This window comes from Coregonus clupeaformis, chromosome 26 (genome assembly GCF_020615455.1).
Source record: "Coregonus clupeaformis isolate EN_2021a chromosome 26, ASM2061545v1, whole genome shotgun sequence".
NCBI classification, from domain to species: Eukaryota; Metazoa; Chordata; class Actinopteri; order Salmoniformes; family Salmonidae; genus Coregonus; species Coregonus clupeaformis.
In genome coordinates this window covers 30,794,966-30,807,386 of record NC_059217.1, presented here as the reverse complement: position 1 = coordinate 30,807,386, position 12,421 = coordinate 30,794,966, and the positions used below count along the sequence as shown (strand labels likewise).

Here is a 12,421-nt window from a genome sequence, read left to right as displayed (position 1 = left end):
CTGTCATGCGCCTTTTACTGAGGAGTGGCTTCCGTCTGGCCACTCTACCATAAAGGCCTGATTGGTGGAGTGCTGCAGAGATGGTTGTCCTTCTGGAAGTTTCTCCCATCTCCACAGAGGAACTCTGGAGCTCTGTCAGAGTGACCATCGGGTTCTTGGTCAGGGAGGTTATTTTTTGGTAGCCTTCCCCAGGTCTGTGCCTCGACACAATCCTCTCTCGGAGCTCTACAGACAATTCCTTCAACCTCATGGTTTGGTTTTTGCTCTGACATGCACAGTCAACTGTGGGACCTTCTGTGGACAGGTGTGTGCCTTTCCAAATAATGTCCAATCAATTGAATTTACCACAGGTGGACTCCAATCAAGTTGTAGAACATCTCAAGGATGATCAATGGAAACAGGATGCACCTGAGCTCAATTTCGAGTCTCATAGAAAAGGGTCTGAATACTTATGTAAATATATTATTTCTGTTTTTTATTTTTAATGACTATGCAAAAATTCCTAAAAACTTGTTTTCACTTTGTCATTATGGGGTATTGTGTGTAGATTCATGAGGGAAAAATTTGGGAAAAGTCAAGAGGTCTGTATACATTCTGAATACATTTACATTTTAGTCATTTAGCAGACGCTCTTAGCTAGAGTGACTTACAGTTAGTGAGTGCATACATGTTTTTTTTGTTTGTTTTGTTTTTCATACTTGCCCCCCGTGGGAATCGAACTCACAACCCTGGCATTGCAAGCGCCATGCTCTACCAACTAAGCTATACAGGGCCTGAATACACTGTATACAAAAAAAACATTTTCCATAACGTTATCGAGGCAATTAGGAAGAAATATCATAGTAACTGGTAACAACTTTAGAAGCAAAATTCGGGTTTCCTCAAAATAATAATTATTGCAAGCTATGACATGACGTAATAAAGGAATTTGAATATGTGACGAGAAAATATGATTTGACCTTATTAAACTCGCCAGATCATTTTCCATCAACAGATGTCGATTTAAACTCACTTGACTGCTATGATTAAGCAATAAGGCACAAGGGAGTATGGTATATGGCCAATATACCACGGCTAAGGGCTGTTCTTATCCTCTACGAGATCGGTGTCCCATATACGGGACGGTTGAGCTAATGTGCGCTAATGTGATTAGCATGACTATTGTAAGTAACAGGAAACTTTCCAGGACATAGACATGTCTTAAATGAGCAGAAAGCTTAAGTTCTTGTTCATCTAACTGCACTGTCCAATTTACAGTAGCTATTACAGTGAAAAAATACCATGCTATTGTTTGAGGAGAGTGCACAACACCAAAAAACGTATCACGGCAACTGGTTTGATACATTCACCTCTGAAGGTAAATAATGTACTTACGTTCAGAAGTCTTTCTCTGATTTGTCATCCTGAGGGTCCCAGAGATAAAATGTAGCATAGTTTTGTTTGATAAAATCAATGTTTATATTCAAATGTAGGAACTGGGTCCTACAGTTTGAACCCCTGCTGTCTCTGGCTCCATACCCACCCCACCCGGCTATCTAGATGTGTGAAAGTTAGTGTATAAGCTAATGATCCATCATCTATGACATTCCTGGGAGTGTGTAAACTTACATTTTGTATTACCATATCATTTTTGTATGTTCTCTATAGTTATGCACTTGAAAATGTATCAATTGACCAATTGGGCACATTTGGGCAGACTTGATACAAAATAGTCCAGTATTGCAATGCTTCACTGGATCAATCTGTAACTTTGCACACACACTGCTTCCATCTAGTGGCCAAAATCTAAATTGCGCCTAAACTGCAATATTATATTGTGGCCTTTCTCTTGCATTTCAAAGACAATTAAAAAAAATACAAACAAATAAAATGTTTTTTTGTTTGTATTATCTTTTACCAGATATAATGTGTTATATTCTCCTACATTAATTTCACATTTCCACAAACTTCAAAGTGTTTCCTTTCAAATGGTATCAAGAATATGCATATCCTTGCTTCAGGTCCTGAGCTACAGTTAGTTAGATTTGGGTATGTCATTTTAGGCGAAATATTGAAAAAAAGGATCCGATCTTTAATAGGTTATGTACGACCTAATGCAGAGTGCCTGGATACTGCCGTTAGCCATGGTATATTGGCCATATACCACAAACCCCCGGGCTGCCTTACTGCTATTATAAACCGGGTACCAACGTAATTAGAACAGTAAAAAGTTATGTTTTGTCATACCCGTGGTACATGGTCTGATATACCACAGCTTTCAGCCAATCATCATTCAGGGCTCGAACCAGGTTTATAATTGTAAACAAATCCTCTTTCAGCATGTGCATAACTATAGATAAATTCGACTGGGGAGTTTGAGTGATGAAAGTTAGACAGAGGATCTCAAAATCTCTGAGAAAGAAACACTTGGATGAACATAAAGGCGATTTTCTGGCAATTGTGCTGTTATGTGCCAGATGTTAAGACTGCAAACCGTTATAAATAACCCATTTGCGAGATTGACTTGTCATTTCAATAGGCATAGGCTGCAGACTGAAATATGGGTTTATGATTCTAATAAAATGTTGCCATAGTTTGCTTGGATAAAGGCAGGAAGCGTATAGTCAATGATGGGCCTACATCTAATTTCAGATAGTCTACAGTAGCCTAGACAGGATGTAGACAAGTTGTAAACTGAACGATTTAGCAGCTTGCTTAGTTCAAATTAACAGACTAATTTATTCAACATGAATAGTGAGGCCATTTCGCAATAAGAAGTGCTTGTTTCCCCAATAGCCTGCTGGAATAGGCTACTGAGGATGGGGTCATAATTTCAATCACTGAATTAAATATGAATAATATGTATATTAACTGAATATGCTTGTCAACAAACTGTTACCGTCAATCTAATGCGTTCATAATAACACAAGGCTACAACAACAATAAACTGAAGTTATAGGCTATTTATTCAATTGGTTTGCCAGCTCCAGGTAGGCTACACAAGTGGCACAAATTGATTTGTAATGACTCCAGTGATATCGTAATTTCAACATATTTACTGTATGAAATGGTAGCCTACAATGGCATTTACATTAATAGGCTACTTGATGGCCAACAGAGGCAAATGTATAATTCTCCACATTTAGCCTAACGTCTGTTTCACTGAGGACTTTTCCTCATTAAAAAGAACCACGCGAGGGAGTTCCATAACTTCCATTTCAAATGTCCACTCCGGCAGCCCCGAGACCCAAGAACTGAGCATGCATAAAGCACTTCGCTTGATACTGTTTTCTTTAAGCAGTCAATATTAGAATGCAGTTTAAACCATCCCCAAGCGGATTTATGTAATGCGCTCTAGTGCGCCCAAAGTCGTTTTCCCGTGCTTTGTCTCCATTATTTATTGATGTGCATCAGTTCTAGAGTATTAATATGTTTTATGGAAAAAGGTTTGGAAATATGTGTCTCCTTAATGACAATCTAAATAGCCTACCTAAAACTGGTAAAAAGTTGTCACAACGTGCGAGCGTGCTATTCTCTCTCCTCTCGCTCTCTGACTCAGCCAATAACTGTAGTGCTCTCTCAACACACACACACACACACACACACACACACACACACACACACACACATACACACACACACACACCAATCCGGCCCTCCGCACTATTCACTCAGCAACAGCCTGTCTCACTGCCTGACAGTCAGGAGGAGCAGGTCACAGTGAAATTATATATATTTAAGATAAATTCCTTGGCAGCCGCTGTGCAATTTAAAAATTGCCCAAAAACCCGCAACCAATACATTTTCACCCGCGACATAATTTTCAAAGTAGCCCAATTTGCAGGAAAACCGTTAACATAGCAAGACTGCTCAACCTGTCTTCGCAAACTTCCAGGTATTTGGTCAAGAGAAAGTTATTCCACTCCAAATCTGAGCATTTCTGTACCCCCCAAAACATTTTGATGATATTTTTGTCACTCATCAGTCAATTTGATGGTGAAATCTTAATTAATGTTCAATATTTATATTTCATGAGACTACCTGTACCATGTAAACTGGAACAACCGTATCAGTAATGGGTGTAATAAATCCAACCCCTTACGGATTGGATTAGTTTAGAAAAATGTAAGTTATTTATCTTGGTATAAAATCAATTAATCAATCAATGTGCATGAGGAAACATAGATATTAAATCAAACTATTCTAAAAATCTACCTGCAAAAAAGCATGCTGGGAAATATAATGGTGCGCCTTCCCATCTTTTTCACTCTGATAAAGATAACGGAAATTAACTCCACACAGTCAAGTAACAACACCATGATTGAAAATATTTATTGAATCAAATGTCCTTTTCACTTGTACTAAAATGTAGGTAAGGTGACATATATTGCTAACACTGATCTGAATAAAAGGCATGGAAAGTCACATACATTTCTAATGACTAAATGCACTCTAAACAGGACAATGTGTAAATAAACACTAGTGTTAAAAAAAAAAAAATCGGAACACTTATAGGTGTTCTCCTGGTAGGAAACTGACCGGAAAAAGCTGACTATCATGTTTAATCTTGCATTCTAAACGCCTGTGTTTAGGATGACAATACTTATTGGCAAATCTAAATGCCTAATGTTTTTAAGTTTTAAACACTGACATTTAGGTTATAAAGTGTCACATGTTTAATGGTTTTACAGTGTATAGGCATACCTCTCCAAACCTGCTTTAATCAATGAAAATAATAGAAAATATCAGGCTTATGTGTATCACCATCAGTCTTAAACATTTTAGATGCATTATGACATCTGATCCGCAATGTGATTGGTCAATAATCTAACACATTTAGGGTGTGCTGTATGGTTTTCATCTTTTAACACATTAATTGCAGGAATTTACACAATGTGTTGAAACATTTATACAACCATGTTGTGCCAACCATAGTGATTGTGTTAAAAGTAACACAACATGTGTGGTCCATAACTAGACACGGATGTGTTAAAAAAATCAAAAATCTAAGAGTGTACAAAGTGATAGTTAGACAATAAATACGGTCAATTAATCGAATAATCCACCTGTGAATAGGTTCTAAACCGTTATTATTGACATTCTCGAGCCTGTTTCGTCGATGTCCGCGGTACCTCGGGATCCGGGCACTTTGTTTGCATTATTCATACAGAGGGTGTGACTTGTTGGCTCTTTTTTCAGCCTGTATAAAACAACAAGTTCGCGTAAAAGAAAATAGATGGAGAAGGCTATCCGGCTCGCTTTGACACGGATAAATCCCCTAAGCCTACTTGACAACTAGCATACTGTGCCTTTGTGACCAGCTTGTCGGCAGAATGCACGGTCTATGCTTGCTTTGTCTCACTGCCGTGCTCGCTGCATTCACCCGGATCGCGGAGACCGTGGGGCCGGTGGTCCGATGCGAGCCGTGTGACACCGGGGCTCTCATGCAGTGCACGCCTCTGGCAAAAGACTGCGCCGAGAGCGTGCGGGAGCCTGGCTGTGGGTGCTGTCTGACGTGCGCCCTTGCCGTGGGTCAGGCGTGTGGAGTGTACACCGGGCGCTGTGGCTCCGGGCTGACTTGTCAGCACCAACCTGGGGAGACCCGACCACTGCAAGCCCTGCTAGAGGGACGGGGAGCGTGCTCCAGTGCCGCGTCCAAAAAACTCCACACCATTCTGCTCCCCACGCAGAAACAAGGTAAGCGCCTCACGATTGTAAGTGTCACTCTTTCTGTGAAGGGACTGGGCTGGCTGCCTGGGTTGGTGTGTTTCTGTTAGATAACCCTTACTGTAGGACTGTAGCCTGCAGTTTGGTGTTGGTGCGTTTAACAGGGCACTTCTTTTTATCAACATTCGCGCAGTTCTTAAATTACATAGTCTATTAATTCGTGGCAATCGGTAGTATCTAACCACTCAGCAGATTAACTGCCTTGTGGCCTGCTTTCCGTGAGTGCTTGGCAGTAGGCCTACGCCTCCCTCTCAGGGTCGGGTGACTGTTGCAACAGCAACGCATGGTTCCATTCACTCAATATGAAGGTGTTCTTAATATTTTGAATACTCACTCTAGACTTGCAGGTAGGGTGCTTAACTACAACATTCTCGGTAATGTTAACATCATCTTTTTACTTGCTATGACTGTGGTATATTATTGTTTACCTTAGTTTAATACACCAACTGTAAGTCGCTCATGATTGGAGCGTTTACTAGATGATCAAAATGTAAATTAAAAAATGTAAAGCACTATGCCCCCAAACATGGCCAAATTTGATCAAAATACAAACAGTTTGAGGGCGGAGCTCATTAGAATAATACCCAGCAATGTGCTTTGCAAGTGTTCATTTGACATTTGATATTTTGATCATTTAGCAGATGCTCTTGTCCAGACCGACTTAGTCAGTGCATTCAGCTAAGGTTGATAAAAAAACAGGTATCACAGTCATAGCAAGTAGTAGCTGTAACCGTTACTGGGAATGTTGTTGTAGTTAAACATAAGTTGGTCTTCATAATATTATACATTTGTACCACAATATGATTTGGATGTATTTTTGCACATCTCTAGCTAGTGTGAAGTAAGTTGCTATAATGTTCACACTAACTTGCCACCATCTTCCTCTAAATTACTGGAATATGTAGTGCAATGACAGTAGAAGACTGTAAAGTTCACCTACTGTTTTGTGAGAAAGTAAATGCTGCTGTCATCATGTTGGTATGTTACAGTATATTAGTCCAATTAGATGGGATTAGTGCAAGCAGGTTGGCTGCTAGGTATTTGTACAGTGAGGGGAAAAAAGTATTTGATCCCCTGCTGATTTTGTACGTTTGCCCACTGACAAAGAAATGATCAGTCTATAATTTTAATGGTAGGTTTATTTGAACAGTGAGAGACAGAATAACAACAAAAAAATCCAGAAAAACGCATGTCAAAAATGTTATAAATTGATTTGCATTTTAATGAGGGAAATAAGTATTTGACCCCTTCTCAATCAGAAAGATTTCTGGCTCCCAGGTGTCTTTTATACAGGTAACGAGCTGAGATTAGGAGCACACTCTTAAAGGGAGTGCTCATAATCTCAGCTTGTTACCTGTATAAAAGACACCTGTCCACAGAAGCAATCAATCAATCAGATTCCAAACTCTCTACCATGGCCAAGACCAAAGAGCTCTCCAAGGATGTCAGGGACAAGATTGTAGACCTACACAAGGCTGGAATAGGCTACAAGACCATCGCCAAGCAGCTTGGTGAGAAGGTGACAACAGTTGGTGCAATTATTCGCAAATGGAAGAAACACAAAATAACTGTCAATCTCCCTCGGCCTGGGGCTCCATGCAAGATCTCACCTCGGGGAGTTGCAATGATCATGAGAACGGTGAGGAATAAGCCCAGAACTACACGGTAGGATCTTGTCAATCATCTCAAGGCAGCTGGGACCATAGTCACCAAGAAAACAATTGGTAACACACTACGCCGTGAAGGACTGAAATCCTGCAGCGCCCGCAAGGTCCCCCTGCTCAAGAAAGCACATATACAGGCCCGTCTGAAGTTTGCCAATAAACATCTGAATGATTCAGAGGAGAACTGAGTGAAAGTGTTGTGGTCAGATGAGACCAAAATCGAGCTCTTTGGCATCAACTCAACTCGCCGTGTTTGGAGGAGGAGGAATGCTGCCTATGACCCTAAGAACACCATCCCCACCATCAAACATGGAGGTAAAAACATTATGCTTTGGGGGTGTTTTTCTGCTAAGGGGACAGGACAACTTCACAGCATCAAAGGGACGATGCACAGGGCCATGTACCGTCAAATCTTGGGTGAGAACGTCCTTCGCTCAGCCAGGGCATTGAAAATGGGTCGTGGATGAGTATTCCAGCATGACAATGACCCTAAAAACATGGCCAAAGCAACAAAGGAGTGGCTCAAGAAGAAGCACATTTAGGTCCTGGAGTGGCCTAGCCAGTCTCCAGACCTTAATCCTATAGAACATCTGTGGAGGGTGCTGAAGGTTCGAGTTGCCAAACGTCAGCCTCAAAACCTTAATGACTTGGAGAAGATCTGCAAAGAGTAGTGGGACAAAATCCCTCCTGAGATGTGTGCAAACCTGGTGGCCAACTACAAGAAACGTCTGACCTCTGTGATTGCAACAAGGGTTTTGCCACCAAGTATTAAGTCATGTTTTACAGAGGGGTCAAATACTTATTTTCCTCATTAAAATGCAAATCAATTTATAACATTTTTGACATGCGTTTTTCTGGATTTTTTTTTGTTATTCTGTCTCTCACTGTTCAAATAAACCTACCATTAAAATTATAGACTGATAATTTTTTTGTCAGTGGTAAAACGTACAAAATCAGCAGGGGATCAAATACTTTTTTCCCTCACTGTATATTCTGATCCCTTGACTTTTTCCACATTTTGTTACCTTACAGCCTTATTCTAAAAATGACTAAATAAATACGAATCCTCAGCAATCTACACACAATACCCAATAATGACAAAGCGAAAACAGGTTTTTAGAAATGTTAGCAAATGTATTAAATATAAAAAACAGAAGTACCTTTTTTACATAAGTATTAAGACCCTTTGCTAAGACCCTGGACAACACCCTGTCGTTCTCCGCTAACATCAAGGCGGTGACCCGATCCTGTAGGTTCATGCTCTACAACATTTGGAGAGTACGACCCTGCCTTACACAGGAAGTGGCACAGGTCCTAATCCAGGCACTTGTCATCTCCCATCTGGATTACTGCAACTCGCTGTTGGCTGGGGTCCCTGCCTGTGCCATTAAACCCCTACAACTCATCCAGAATGCCGCAGCCCGTCTGGTGTTTAACCTTCCCAAGTTCTCTCACGTCACCCCGCTCCTCCGTACACTCCACTGGCTTCCAGTTGAAGCTCGCATCTGCTACAAGACCATGGTGCTTGCCTACGGAGCTGTGAGGGGAACGGCACCTCCGTACCTTCAGGCTCTGATCAGTCCCTACACCCAAACGAGGGAATTTTGTTTATCCACCTCTGGCCTGCTGGCTCCCCTACCTCTGCGGAAGCACAGTTCCTGCTCAGCCCAGTCAAAACTGTTCGCTGCTCTGGCACCCCAATGGTGGAACAAGCTCCCTCACGACGCCAGGACGGCGGAGTCACTCACCACCTTCCGGAGACACTTGAAACCCCACCTCTTTAAGGAATACCTGGGATAGGATAAAGTAATCCTTCTACCCCCCCTTACCCCCCCCAAAAAAAAACATATTGTAAAGTGGTTATCCCACTGGCTATAAGGTGAATGCACCAATTTGTAAGTCGCTCTGGATAAGAGCGTCTGCTAAATGACGTAAATGTAAATGCTAAATGAGACTTGAAATTGAGCTCCGGTGCATCCTGTTTCCATTGATCATCCTTGAGCTGTTACTAAAACTTGATTGGAGTCCACCTGTGGTAAATTCAATTGATTGGACATTCTTTTGAAATGCCAAAGTCACCTAAAGACTCTCAGACCATGAGAAACAAGATTCTATAGTCTGATAAAACCAATATTGAACTCTTTGGCCTGAATGCCAAGTGTCACGTCTGGAGGAAACCTGGCACCATCCCTACGGTGAAGCATGGTGGTGGCAGCATCATGCTGTGGGGATGTTTTTCAGCGGCAGGGACTGGGAGACTAGTCAGGATCGAGGGAAAGATGAACGGAGCAAAGTACAGAGAGATCCTTAATGAAAACCTGCTCCAGAGTGCTCAGGACCTCAGATTGGGGCGAAGGTTCACCTTCCAACAGACAACGACCCTAAGCACACAGCCAAGACAATGCAGGACTGGCTTCGGGACAAGTCTCTGAATGTCCTTGAGTGGCCCAGCCAGAGCCCGGACTTGAACACAATCTAACATCTCTGGAGAAACCTGAAAATAGCTGTGCAGCAACACTCCCCATCCAACCTGACAGAGCTTGAGAGGATCTTCAGAGAAACTCCCCAAATACAGGTGTGCCAAGCTTGTAGCGTCATACCCAAGAATACTCGATGCTGTAATTGCTGCCAAAGGTGCTTCAACAAAAGTACTGAGTAAAGGGCATGAATACTTATGTAAATGTGATATTTAAGTTTTTAGTTTTTAATAAATTAGCAAAAAAAATTGCAAAACATAATGCTGTCTGAATACTTTCCGAAAGCACTGTATTACAGCATATTTATGAATATTTTGTGTTTTATATCACTTGCACTTCTAGAAGCTTAAACAAAGTCTTCCAAAATGACAAAGCAGATCAAAGGGACATGGCTTAATATTCATCCATTAATAAAGGTAATTTTATTAGTTTTTTCCAAAATTCATTACAGTTTAAAAATGTTCAATCAGTTTAAAAGGATATTCTCATCATTCAATACATCAATATGGGCGGCAGGTAGCTTAGTGGTTAAGAGCGTTGTGCCAGTAACCGAAAGGTCGCTGGTTCTAATCCCCGAGCCGACTATGTCAAATGGTTATTCAATTTTAAAAACTAAGACAAAGAACTAATGCAATCAATAAAAAAATGAAACTAGTGGAGAAGATTGGTTAATAGATGTATATGTGTCTTTTTGTTAGGGGTGGGGACGTGGCGGGGGCTGGCAGTTGCTGGATGGAGGTGGCAGTTGTGGTTTGTCGGTGCTGTGTCCAGGGTTACTGCTGGTGTTGTGGCTGAGACCAGGAAAACCTTGGTTGGTACTGGTGATGTTACTTTTGATACCGGAGCTCCGAGGCATGTGTCGAAATCGCTAAGCAGTGTACTTCGAAGCATGTATCACTTTATCAGAAGCATGTGATCAATGACATCCGAAGCTTCGTTTTGTCGAAAAACCACCTGATTGGTTTGGTAGAAGTCAAAAAGGCTACGCTGTGCACATGCTATGGGATGTGGGGGGTCATCTATAATAATTTGGCTGCTCTATTTTCTTTTGACCAGCAGGTGCCGCTAGTGTACACTGTGTTGATCTAAGCCTCGAGTAATGAACCTTTTTTCAACACAATTGGCTCTAAAACCTCAACGCTTCAGGAACCTTAGTTTCCCCATTACTAGTAATATCTATAGGACTACTGCCAGAGTTAGAATAGCCAACAGTTGGAACATAGTCACCCGCAACCTGCATTCAGAATGACTCAGGGTTAGGAACATTGTGAGGTGACTACCTCAGCCATTTCAACTGGAACACCCATTTCAGTAACGGGTGCATAATTACTAACTAACTAATTGGATTAGTTAAGAATGCAAATTGTCTGTGTAGCCTCCTGTAGCTCAGTTGGTAGAGCATGGCACTTGCAACGCCAGGGTTGTGGGTTCGATTCCCAGTATGAAAAATGTATGCACTCACTAACTTGAAGTCGCTCTGGATAAGAGCGTCTGCTAAATGACTAAAATGTAAATTTTCAGGAGTCTGGCTTGGGGGTAGAAGCTGGTACTGTAAGTGATGTTGCAAATCGCCTAATTTCCACAAGGGGCCTGCGTTTTACGTGTAGCTCCTATTTTGTGTGTGCTTGGTTTACTTTTAACAGTGGAAAATCATTTATTTGTATGATGTGCCTTTCTAATTGTATATTATTTTTTAAATATAAAACAGCACGGCCACAAACAAAGCAATAAATATAAAATAACAAAACAGGTAGCAGTTAACTAAGACTAAAATATTACATTTATCATAAATGCTTCAGGTGATGAGCTTTGATTTTGTTTCCTGTGTGCTTTTAGTGTTGCAGTCTATTTTGTCTATTCACAAATAAATACAATAAGTGAACTGCTACTGTGTTTTACTTACATAGCATTTTCTATGATAATGTCCAAAATACAGTGCCTTTGGAAAGTATTCAGACCCCTTGACTTTTTCCACACTTCATTACTTTATAGCCTTATTCTAAAATTGATTAAATTGTTTTTTCCCCTTATCAATCTACACACAATACCCCATACTGACAAAACAAAAATACGTTTTTAGAAATTTTAGCGAAATTATTACAAATATAAACCGGAAAAATCACATTAACATAAGTATTCAGACCCTTTACTCAATACTTTGTTAAAGCACCTTATGCAGCGATTACAGCATTGAGTCGTCTTAGGTATGACGCTACAAGCTTGGCACACCTGTATTTGGGGAGTTTCTCCCATTCTTCTCTGCAGATCCTCTCAAGCTCTGTCAGGTTAGATGGGGAACTATTTTCAGGTCTCTCCAGAGATGTTTGATCGGGTTCAAGTCCGGTCTCTGGCTGGGCCACTCAAGGACATTCAGAGACTTGCCCTGAAGCCACTCCTGCGTTGCCTTGGCGGTATAGTTAGGGTCATTGTCCTGTTGGAAGGTGAACCGTTGCCCCAGTCTGAGGCCCTGAGCGCTCTGGAGCAGGTTTTCATCAAGGATCTCTCTGTACTTTCCTCTGTTCATCTTTCCCTCGATCCTGACTAGTCTCCCAGTCCCTGCCGCTGAAAGATATC

General features: G+C 41.2%; 1 protein-coding gene across 1 annotated transcript in view; it reads left to right on the top strand.

Moving 5' to 3' along the window:
* Window positions 1-5,235: 5,235 nt before the first annotated feature.
* The window catches only part of LOC121540035 (insulin-like growth factor-binding protein 3), an 83,146-nt gene continuing 75,960 nt past the window's right edge, over window positions 5,236-12,421 (top strand). The window contains exon 1 of the mRNA XM_041848682.2: window positions 5,236-5,676. Coding sequence (XP_041704616.1) covers window positions 5,313-5,676 — 364 coding nt within the window. The 5' untranslated portion in view covers window positions 5,236-5,312. The remainder of the gene's footprint in view (window positions 5,677-12,421) is intronic.